Source organism: Physella acuta, unplaced genomic scaffold (assembly GCF_028476545.2).
Source record: "Physella acuta isolate Inbredline_101_S28 unplaced genomic scaffold, ASM2847654v3 ptg001174l, whole genome shotgun sequence".
Taxonomy (NCBI): Eukaryota; Metazoa; Mollusca; class Gastropoda; family Physidae; genus Physella; species Physella acuta.
In genome coordinates this window covers 22,355-34,509 of record NW_026732691.1, presented here as the reverse complement: position 1 = coordinate 34,509, position 12,155 = coordinate 22,355, and the positions used below count along the sequence as shown (strand labels likewise).

Genomic DNA, 12,155 nt, shown 5'->3' with positions numbered 1-12,155 from the left:
TAAAAAAATTACCAGAAATGTGTCTTATATATATATATATATATATATATATATATATATATCACATTCAAAATTCTGTAAGCTATATACATGCTATATATACATATTGAACTAAAACAGATGTAAATTATCTAATCATATACAAGCTACAAACATAAAAAAAACATAGAATAAATAGGTTTTCAATCATCGAACTTTGTAAACAATGTCACGTGGTCATACTAAAGTCGCGTGCTGGACTCTCCGTTAGGTTGTCTGTCTGACGTGGCACCAGTGTCTGTCTTCTCGGTAGAGTCTGTCTGGAACCGCTTGCAGAAGAAGACTTTCTGCATCGCGCGATCATAGGGTTCTAAAGACCGTAGCGGCTGGGGTAGGAACATCCAGTCTTGGAGCTTTCTGGGCAGGCTCTGGGGACGTTTAGCCTGCAGGCATTTGATGACGCCGATGATGATGAAGAGAAGGCAGACGGGCCCGAGGACGCCGAGGAGGACGTACCAGCCCGGGAAGGAGAGAGCGAAGACTAGGGCGGGGAAGAGGAAGAACATGAGGAGTATGTAGACAATGGCGAACCAGCGGTACTCGGCCGTGCAGTTGCCTAGAAATTTGGCAAGCGGGATGGGGAAGCGGAGGTTGGGGATGGGGTAGAACAGGAGGATGCCGGTGATGTTGAAGAAGAGGTGGCAGAAGGCTGCTTGTAACGCGTTTCTGTGGCCGTCCGTGTTGGCTAAGGCTGAGAGAATCGCCGTGGTCGTGGTGCCGATGTTTGACCCCAGGGTCAAAGGGTACATCCGGCCGAGTTCGATGACCCCGATGCCGACGAGCGGGGTGAGGGTGGAGGTGAAGATGGAGGAGCTCTGGACGATGATGGTCAACCCGGCGCCGATGATGATGGCGAGGTATCCGGTGAGGTAGCCCAGCGGTCCGGGAAAGTCAGCGTTGATGAATTTTTTGATGATAAGAGCGATGGGTCCTTGGAGAAGGGAGTGAAGCAGTTTGACAATGGCGACTAGACACAGGCAGAGAATGGTAAGGGAAATTAACCATCATGATTGCTCCAATAGCTTTGTCGTTTAATGTGGAGTACATTCCCTTGAACAAAAAACTCACCTGTAGGTTAAAATATAATAAGTATTATATTACAAACATCATAATTACATTTAAAAATTAATATTAGTTAATTGTGTCAATAATGTTTAATTGTATATTTTATATTCATATAAAGAAAACCGGGAATTTTGTGAAATTTAGAAAATTATAAATAACTTTATAAACAATACTGATAGGATTAAAGCTTATTGTTTCTTACCTAACCACTTTTCTAATGGGTTTTTAAAAATGATAATTTCATATAGATAAATACCCAACCTTACGATAACCTTAGCACTGGAGTCGGCAACCTTTAGAGACGGAAGAGCCAAAAATTACAATTTACAAAATATCCCAGTTTTTAAAGAGCCACTAACATTATTTTTTTCAATATTTTGGTATTTGATAAGGATTAGGTAAATACATTTGACTTTGATTTGAAATAAATAGCGCTAAATATGAACTTATTATTTCATAAAAAGCAAACAAATGTTTCGCACAAAAACTGTTTAGCTAGATCTGCTATGATAAAAATTAGAAATCACATTATATAACTATAGGACTATCCCAATCCACTTTCTTCCTTTACGGACACCACTGGTTCAGTAGGTATCTTTCATAGCCAGGCAGGCCTCAGCACGGCAAGCTCTGACTAACTGGTTTGGATATCGGTTTGATTAGTGTATCGGTCGCTTCTGTCTTTCGGTTCTCACACGGCTTATCTTTCACCCACGCGAACCCAGAGTCCAGTATCTTATAGCTCAACCGTAGGAAACTAATGACTGACATACTTCGTCACTCAGGTCAAATTAATGCATACTGACAGGTAGAGGAATGCATTCTGAATACAATAACATTCCCCATGTAACGACATTTGAAAGGGGCGGCCCTTGGGCAGTGGCAAACATGGAATAGTCGCCATGGTGCTGCTTACAGCGGCTGTGGGGCTGGGCCTGGTGCCCAAGCGGCTGCCCGTATACTTTCTACCTTACCTATTCTCACTGTTCTCTGATGAGTTTTTTAATCCTATTTAAAGTTGTTTTTCTTAACAGTATAATATTTTATGACTTTTGAAAATGAAACTATACAATTATTAATCATTGTGCGTGGAACTGGAGAGCCGCACCATGACATCAAGGGAGTCGCACGCGAGCAGCAGTTTGCAAAACCTGCGCTAACATATTGAGACTTTTTTTTCGCCTCATAATAACTTTTTATATGATTACTTGGATATCATTGCAATATAATAACATTGTTTTTTTTTTTCTCTTCTTTTTTTTTAATTCTTTTTTTTTTCTCCTCCCAGTCTGTTTGTGTTATCAGATTGAATTAGAATTAAAAGATAGCAGTTTTGCAGTCCATATGAAGCATCGCTAAGAAATCTTCTTGGTATTAATATTATAGACGGTTGATACTAGTGTTTACTAATTATAGGATTAACATCTAACAATTACTAGGAGTTGTAATTAACCTTTTGTTCTTAATCACCAAATGTTTTAGATATTTTTGTTGTAATTTAATTTTTTATAATTAATATTAATGTTTGTTTACTTGTTTTTGTTTCAATATATATTAATACTTTTTAGATTTCTTTTAATCGTTTAATTTTATAATTACCTCCCATTAAAAAATATTGTTTGTTATTTCCCCTGACAAAAAAAGTTCTTCGCGCGAGATATTTTGACAGAAACAGAAGACGACAGCAAACCGCTGTGAAATTTGTTATACCTTGGTTCACTCTCGGGACTAACACTAATATTCTGTGTCAATGTTTAGTTTCACGTGGGGTGGGGGGTGGGGGAAGTGTTTGATGGAATCTATTATGAGGGAGTTGAATGTTTAGGCGAATTCGGTGGAGACTATTTTTGTATCGAGTTTAGATTTGGGAGATTTTTAGTTTTGGAAAATTTATTGTTAGAGAATTTAGCGTGGGATAAATTATTGTGGGAGAATTTAGTGTGGGAATTTAGTGTGGGAGAATTTAGTGTGGGAGAATTTAGTGTGGGAGAATTTAGTTTGCGAGAATTTAGTTTTGGAGAATTTAGTGTGCGAGAAGTGATTGTGTTGTGTTGTAGTTTAGGCAAGGGAAATGATTTGAGTGTGTGTGTATACATATAAATAAATCTACGGTGGATGTGATGGGGTTTACTTTGTACTTTGGGTAAGTTGAGTGGGGGTGTTTGGATTAGTGGGGGTGGGGGAGTTGTCCTTCTGGGTGAGGATTAATCGACCTCCGGATCATGTGACAATGTGACGGATTGCGTCATTTGTATAACGTTGCTTTATTTATTTCTTCATCTAAGACTAAATAGTAGGAAAAAACATGTCAAATACCCTATATATTAACGAGCAATCACGAGCGCTAAATTACAAAAGTAAGAGTTCACTTTTTAAGCTATATTACTAAACACAAAGCTTTCTACTGCTAGTCCGAATGTCTCGAGTTCTAGGCTCAGTTCTGTTGGGCACCGTGAGTTCACCCAGCTCTGATGGGTACCTGGCGCACCTTAGGTAACTAAGGCGGATAGGCTTAGTACTGACCACATTATCTCCCTGTATGTCGAGGTGATTGAAACACGATCTTTACTTTATCTGCCATTTGTGTATTGGGCACGAAAGGGAATCGATTATGAAGATAAGTTAAATAAAAAGCGCGGGTCGATTTTAAAATCGTTCTTGGGTCAGTCGTTTCTTGGTTGTTTTCGTCCATTATTTGTTTAATTTGTTTTGATCTTTGTATGCTTTGTTGCAGTATGAGAGTGTGGTGTGTTTGGTTTTCCGAGTCAATCTGCTCTATTTTGATTCTGGTTTTTTTTCCTCTATATTGTGTCTTTGTATGTAATTTGGATGTAGTGTGGGATGTGTTGTGGATTGTCGTTCTGGATGGTGAATCTGCGATTGTTTGTGTGCGGGATTGTGGTTATTGTAGGTGTAGATTTGCTGACTGTTTGCAGTGCCTTAATCAGTGTTTCGTTGCTCAGGGCCGGCGGGACCCACCTAAGGGTTCCGATGATTTTGTCCTTGTGGTATCTGTCGAATTTCAAAGTGTATGGGCGGTGTGTTTTGGTGGTGCCGTCCAGATCCGCTACATCAAACTCGTTGGACGAGAAGTACCAGGTATCCCCTCGTCCATAGTTGAGCAGCAGGATCTGGTGTGGGCTAATGATATTGCGCAAGAGGTGACCAGGGATGTTCTGGTGGTTGGTTGATTGGATGGTGACATGAATTACTGTAGGCGAGTCGAAGAGCTCAGGAGCTATTTCATCAGACTGGTCTATTGTGATTGTTGTCTTGATATCTGAAAGAGTTTGGGCCCAAGTTTTCATTAAGCCACCCGAACCGTAGTCCGGGTGGCTCCTCTCCGGATCTCTCGACCATTGTTGACTTTCGTGATAGTTGCATAGTCCATTTCTAGTGCATGGAGATGAGGACTCGGTCCATTTGCTCAACGTCCCGGCAAGACCAACTTTAGATATAATTGAGGAATGGAATATACCTATAAAAAACATTTTTTTTTTTCTTTTTTTTTTTTTTTTTTTTCGTGCCGTTCAATTTTGCTCAACGTCCCGGCAAGTTTTTTTTTTTTTTCTTTATTTAGTCTACTTCATTGCAATATATAACCATTTTTTTCTTTTTTTTTTATTTACATTGTATTCAATATTCCTAGATTAAGCATATTATATTATATGATGAGAACAGATACTTTTTATAGTTATACTAGCCGTCCCGGCCAGGCCCTGCTCTGGCTTCTGTGAAAAACCTTTCTGTTAAAGACCATTACCTGTGTGTTTAGTAATCATCATAAACCCGGCATTGCACACCCAAACCCAAACCAAAACAACAAAACGCAAACATAAAGCTAACACAATTACAAATACAAACGAAAACAAAAACCTAACAACTAACCCAACCACAACCACAAACACCAATACGAACACAAAGAAAAAAAACAAACGAAAAAGCAAACGAAAACAAACCAAATCCAAATGCAAAACCAACCACAAACCCAAAGAAAAAAACACAAACGAAAAAACAAACGAAAACAAACCAAATACAAACGCAAAACCAACCACAAACACAAATACAAACACAAACGCAAAGAAGATAAAACACAAACGAAAACGAAAAAAGAAAGAACAAAAACGAACCAAATCAAAACGCAACCACTAACGCAAACCCAACCTAAACACAAAGAAAACACTAACGCGAATATAAACGCAAAGTGCTCACGGGGCTGAATCGCCTGCTTCAACTTAATAAACGATTATAGTACCCCAACTTATTCATAGTCTTTTGCACTCACTTTAATGAACGTAGGCGCGAAACCGAACACGGGAGGCCCGGGACCCCAAAAAGCACCCTGTCTGGGCGCCAGAGGACGCACCATGACGTCACCGCCTGATTGAACTTAGTAAACGCCTATAGTGCATAACTTATTCATAGTCTTTTGAACTCACGCGAACGTAGATACCATAGCGTACACCGGAAGGCCCGGGGCGCCAAATAGCACCATGTCGGGGTGCCGGAGGACGCCCGGATTTGATTCACTTAAAGACTATAGTAACCTTTCTTATCCATAGTCTATCGCACTGTTCAAAACAAAATTATGCAGCATAGCGCTCACATGATAGCCCAGGGTGCCAAATCGAACCGTGCAGTGGCGCCGGCGGACGCGCCTGTTTCAATTTAGTGAACAAAAATGATAATACTCCAAGCTTATCCGTAAATGGAAAGAAATAAACATATATGATTTGTAGGACCTGGCTTATTAAATGTTATTGATTTAAAAAAAAAATAGTAATTATTGAACAGTATGTTCAGTGTATAGAATAAATAAAAGGCAGTGTTAAAAATACCTAACGACATTGCACTTAATCAATCCCCGCTAATTGTGTAATTATTTTTTTTTCTTAACACCAAAACAAAGTAATAAAATGTTAATTCTCTCTTCTTAAGGATTTTTTTTTATTAAAGGGAAGTAACTGTGCAGTCAATACATTTCCGACACAATTTAAGAAATTTTATAAACGTCGATACACTTTTTAAAAATTTTATGTCGTGTTCATAATTAAAAGTTATTCTTCCAAGTAAATAGAATGAAAATTGTTTTTAAAGACTTTCAATGGTAATTTTTTGACTCGTAAATTTAGACTATGAGCACGATAAAAAATCTAACACTTAAATCCATAAAAGTGTCAACGACAAACTTTTTTTTTGCCACACGCTACAGAACAGAGCTTTATATATTAGATTATGTGTCTAATACAAAACGTTTAAGAGGTGGTGATTTAACCGTGTTTTATATTTTCCATGTTGCCTGTTTTCTTACTTCTTTTCCTTCTGAGACATTAACCAGTGCCTAGGTTTTCTTCGCTTTTGAGCGTTGAGCGATTGGGTGGTGGTTTTCTGTATGCATCCGTATACCCTCTAATGGGAGGGATACGTCGCATATGTTGCAGGCGTACATTGTTTCGTCGGGGTGTTCTTCTTCGTAGTGCTTGAGTATGTCCGTGTAGAATGTGCTTTCTGTGTAACCTGTCGTGGTTTGTTTACAAATATGACACTGTTTGAACTTTTTATGCATTGCGTCTTCGTGTAGATCCACTTCCAAGGTTGTTCTGAATCGCAGGGTGCAGAATTTGCAATGTGTTTTGTTATGAGCTAGTTTTTCGATTTTTAGATTCTTTGTTATTTTCTTTGCCTCTGTGGGGCTTTTCTTCTTTTTTCTTTTTGAGACTGCATTAGTGTCCATATCTGATACTAAGCTAGGGCTGTCGAATGCAGGGATTGGCTTTGTTGTAGTTTTGTCTGGGGACGTCGTGGGAGGTGATGGCAGGTCTGAGTTAAGGATTGTTGTCTCAGTTGCTTTGATGATTGATGGTTTCGTAGTGCTTGTATTAGAGTTTGTTGTGTCATCAGGCGGTTTGGAAGAATTGGCTGGACTACTGTTGAGAGTGTCCGTGGTGGTCGTGTTTGGGGTCGTCTGGTCATCTATCGGCTTTGAGGGTTGTGGTGCAGTTTGGTTATCCGTAGAGGTTGTTGTTTCGCGTGGTGGTGCATATTGAGCTGTTGACAGGTTGGACATTTGGCATTGGCTCGTCCAATGAAGGTTGGAGGAGCAGAATTGGCAGGCTTGTTTCCTTCCGGCAATTGCTATAAGTATGTTGAGTGTGTTGTCTTTGTAGTTTATGTGGATGTAGTGTGGGATGTGTGTTGGGTTGTCGGTGTATATGGAGAAACTGCGGTTGTTGGTGTGTGGGATGGTGGTGATGATAGGTTCTTGGTTGCTATAGGGGCGTAGTGCTTGAATGAGAGTTGCGTTGTTTAGTGTAGGGGGTACCCATCTAAGGGTCCCATTGATTTTGTTTTTTTCGTATAGTGTGAAGTGTAGTGTGTATGGTCCGTGAGTTTTGTGTGTGTTGTGTAGAGTGGTGACGTCAAAGGCTTTCGATGAGAAAAACCATGTGTCCGCTCTGCCGTAATTAAGTAATTGGATTTGCTGGTCACTGATGATTTGCCGGATTACGTGACCTCGTAGGTTAGGATGGCCTTTGGAGATTATGTTCAGTTGCATTGTGGGCGTTTCAGCTTCAAACAGGTCTGGGCAGTTTTCTTCTGGCAGGTTCAGGAATGTAGTCGACTTGGCTGAAAAGGGTTGGGCCCAGGCTTTCATTAAGCCACCCGAACCGTAGTCCGGGTGGCTCCTCCCCAAGTCTCTCGACTCAGGGGGAACATCCAGGGGCGCAACCCCCTTGCTGGCGCTGGTAATATCTGCGTATGACATCATGCGAGGAGATGACATTGTAGGATGTTACGTAACCTTTAGTAAAAGGCGAAAGATTTACTCGATGTGAAGAGAAACCAGAAACGCTGGATAATTATAAGAACACACGTAGTTTGAAGTAAACCGTGGGGTTAAATTCAACAGATATATAAAAACTAGACTACTATGCACACTACTGAACATTCAGTTTTCTTGGTATTAATAGTAAAAATGCTTGATACTATTGACTACTAATTATTGAATTAGCAACTAAGAATTACTAGGAGATGTGATTAACATTTTGTTATTTATCACCAAATGTTTTAAATACTTTCCTTGTAATTTAATTTTCTATAATTAATACTAACGTTTGTTTACTTGTTTTTGTTTCAATATGTGTTGATTCTTTTTTCATTTCTTTTAATCGTTTAATTATGTACTTAACTCCCTTTTAAAAACATTGTTTGTGATTTCCCCTGACAAAAATTTCTACGCGCGAGATATTTTAACAGTAACAGAAGACGACAGCAAACCGCTGTGAACTGTTTTACACCTTGGTGCACTCGCGGGACTAACACTAATATTCGGGGGGGGGGGGAGGAGGAGGAGTGTGTGATGGAATCTAGTAAGGGGGAATTGAATGTTTAGGCGATTTTGATGGAGACTATTTTTGTATCGTGTTTAGATTTGGGAGATTTTTAGTTTTGGAGAATTTATTGTGGGAGTATGTAATGTGGGATAATTTAGTGTGAGAGCATTTAGTAGGGGATAATTTAGTGTGGGAGATTTTAGTGTGGGGGAATTTAGAGTTGGAGAATTTAGTGTGGGAGAATTAAGTATGGGAGAAGTTTGTTGATTTTCATGTTCGATGGGGCGTAAATTCTGTCTAGACGGAATCTATTCCCAGATGTGTTATTTCCGTGGGTGGTTTGTATGGTGTGTGGATATTGCGCTTTGTGCGTATCGACCAAATTGAAATATGTTTTAATGTTGTTGATTGAATCGGCATGTGGTTTGTCTGCGGTTAAGCGGTTTCGAATTATGTCTTTTGGTCCTACAATGTCAAATCTGTCTTCCACGAAATTGAAGTCACCGGCAAAAATAATGTCATGTTGGTTGTATCTGTTAGTTAATAATTGTTCCAGGTTTTCATAAAATTTACTGTCTTTGTGTCTATGTGGTCCGTGTACTTTGACTATGCTTGGTTTTCACCCTTGTCCCTCGATTGAGATTATTGCTGATTTTCCTTCAGAGTCGGCGTGTGTGTCTGTTATGTTGAACTTGTTTGATGTGTTAAAAATTGTTGACCCGCTACCCGTGATCAGTGAACTGTAGCTGTGGAATGCTTGAGTTAATCTTAAGTTGTGAGTGAATTGGTCTGCTGTGAATTTATTTTTAAAGTTGGTTTCTTGTAATTAAATAAAGTCAGGTTTATGTTTTTAAAGACAAGTATATAATCAGGGGTCGGCCAGAGTGTAGCGGGGGGGGGGGGGGGGGGGGGGGGGGGCGGGGGTGCGGACCGCACCGGGTGACACCATTTAGGGGGGGGGGTAACATCAAGGCAAAAAATAGCAAAATATATAGACAAAAACTTGAGGGGGGTGCAAATCGAAAACTTGAGGGGGGGATGGGGGTGCAAATCGAAAATTTGTCCCCGGGAAGGTTCGCTACGCCTCTGGGGGGTGACACCATTAAGTGCCGCACCGGGTGACACCCGAGCTCGCTACGCCACTGGGGTCGGCAACCTTTTGATACGGAAGAGCCAAAAGTTACAATTTTCAAAATTTCCTAGTTTTTAAAGAGCCACATTTTTATTTCAATATTTTATTATATATTAGGACTAAGTAAATAAATGTGATTTGTTATTTAAAATAAATTGTTTTAAATATGAAATAATATTTATTCCTATAAAAACATACACATGTTTCGCCAGAATAATAAACTTAGTTATCAAATATTATATATATAGGACTATCCCAATCCGCTTTAGAAGCTGTTAATTTTTTTTTTTCTTTACTGACATCTTTACCAGACAGGCCTCAACACGGTAAACTTCGACTAACTGGCTTGAATATCGGTTTGATAACAGTGTATAGGTCGCTTCTGTCCTTTGGTTCTCACTGGGCTCATCTCCCTCCCCCTTCTGAACACAGGGTACTCGTGCCCCACCGTCCAGTACCCGGCAGTGGCGTGGCGGAGGGAAGGGGGGGAACATGTGTATCCGGGCGCCGACCTTGGGGGTTGCCAAAACGGGTTGGGAAAATAAGAATGAAAGCTTGAGGCAGGGGCGGAACTACAGTGCCGCCAGACTCCGCAATGCGGGGGGGGGGGGGGGGGCACGCAACTTGGGGGCCCAGAGCCGTGCATAATAATTTTTTTATAGTTAAAAAAAAAGTAAATTTTCTTTCATTTTTGAATTAGGGTTGTTTTGTAAAAAATTACCGTAGCTGCGGTTGGATTATCTTTATTCTATAGACACCACCCCACGCTCTTGTGTATATTTTTTCTCCTTTGTTTTTAAACCACTGTGAAAGCCGAGTCTTTCTCCTACAATTAAACTTATCAAAGTTAAGCAAATGTTCAAACCACTTTCATGACTTATTTCCTTTTTTTTTAAATAGTCAAATAGGGGTGATAATAAGCTCCTTTAAATAGATTTGTACTAAATAAATTAAAAACCAATTACTTCTCTTAATTATTATTTTTTTTATAAGTAATTACTAAAGAATGACATTTTATAAAAAGGATATGTATTAAATCAATAATATTTAAAAAGTAATAATATAAATACAAAAAAACCCATAAACATAAACATAACACGAGACACCATTACTTATACAAAGCTTTGATGTTTTATATTATTTTTGACGGATTGTATGTTTCTATTGGGTATACAAAAAATTAACTGATGTTCTCAAAACAAATAATAATCATTAAAAAAGTTTTAAAAAACCCACGTTTTCTAATTGAACTAAAAAGTAGAAAATAAATACTATACATCACAATAATGCAAGCGATCACTCTACTATAAGCTATCAAAAACGTGGGTCGCCGAAGTAAAAGTTATATTACTATTGATTAGATAATACTATTGACTTTTATTAGGGAGCTTGTAGAGAGTCAACAGTATTAGAAACTGTAAGAAAATCACGGTGCCCGGGGACGAACTTTCGATTTGCGCCCCCCCCCCTCGAACTTTTTATTTGCACCCCCCCCTCAAACTTTCAATTTGGCGCTCCCCTAAGGTAGGCGCCCGGGGACAAATGTCCGCCCCCCCCCCCCCTCCCCCTCTCGCTACGCCTCTGGGGCTGGGCCTAGTGCCCAAGCGGCTGTCAGCTGTCCGTTTACCTTCTACTGCACATATTCTCAATGTTATCGAAGTTGTTTTTGTATACATTATGATATTATATATGAGTTTTGAAAATTAAATAATATAACTATTAATATTTGTGCAAGGAGCTGTAGAGTCGCATCTTGACAACACAAGAGCCGCATGTGGCTTGCGAGCCGCAGGTTGCCGACCCCTGATATAAGACAATTAATTGGAGTTCAATAAATACGTTGTGAGAACGTGGAACAAATTCCCAGTGTTAGGAAATGATCTTCTTGGTATTAATATTACATCTGGTTGACACTAGTTACATTTAAATTTTGGATTAATAATAACAATTACTCGGAGTTGAAATTAAAATTGTATGATAAATCACCAAATGTTTTGAACGAACTTTTTAAAATTTCTTTGTTTATGATTAATACTAATGTCTGTTTATGTGTTTGTGTTTCAAAATGTATTACTACTTTATTCTCTTAATTTAACTTTTAATTTTATAATTATCTCCCTTACAAAAAAAACATTGTTTATTTTCTCCCCTGACAAAAAAGTTCCACGCGCGAGATACTTTGACACAAACAAAAGACGACACAAACCTTGGTGCACTCTCGGGACTAACACTAATATTCTGTGCCCGTCTTTTAGTTCCATGTAGGGTGGGGGGGGGGGAGGGGGGAGTGTGTGATGGTATCTAGTATGATGGAGTGGAGTTGAATGTTTGGGTGATTTAGTGGAGAGTTTAAATAAAGTGATCGCTTCTCGGCCTTTTGGCACGATCAAGTGATAACCTATACCAACATCCTATAATGTCATACTCAAGTTCTATGACTTATGCAAAAATAATCAACGTCAACAAAGGGGTTGCGCCCTTGGATGTTCCCCCTGGGCCGAGAGGCTTGGGGAGGAACCTCCCGGACTACGGTCGTGGTCCGGGGGGTTTAATGAAATCCAGGGCCCAACCCTTTTCAGCTACCA

The 12,155-nt window shown here is 39.4% G+C and overlaps 1 protein-coding gene across 1 annotated transcript; it reads right to left on the bottom strand.

Moving 5' to 3' along the window:
• Positions 1 to 221: 221 nt before the first annotated feature.
• Positions 222 to 1,875, bottom strand: LOC131956754 (sodium-dependent phosphate transport protein 2B-like). The gene is made up of 2 exons (XM_059321333.1): positions 1,800 to 1,875; positions 222 to 1,006 (listed from the first exon to the last, which is right to left on the bottom strand). Exons 1-2 carry the CDS (start codon positions 1,873 to 1,875, stop codon positions 222 to 224), a joined length of 861 nt encoding a protein of 286 aa, XP_059177316.1.
• Between the last annotated feature and the right edge of the window lie 10,280 nt (positions 1,876 to 12,155).

Coding starts and splice junctions, on each gene's coding strand:
- LOC131956754 (XM_059321333.1), bottom strand. CDS start 1,875: ATGTCAGTCATTAGTTTCCTACGGTTGAGCTATAAGATACTGGACTCT. Junction 1,007..1,799: donor GTGGGTGAAAGATAAGCCGT/GTGAGAACCGAA, acceptor GCCTGTGTCTAG/TCGCCATTGTCAAACTGCTT.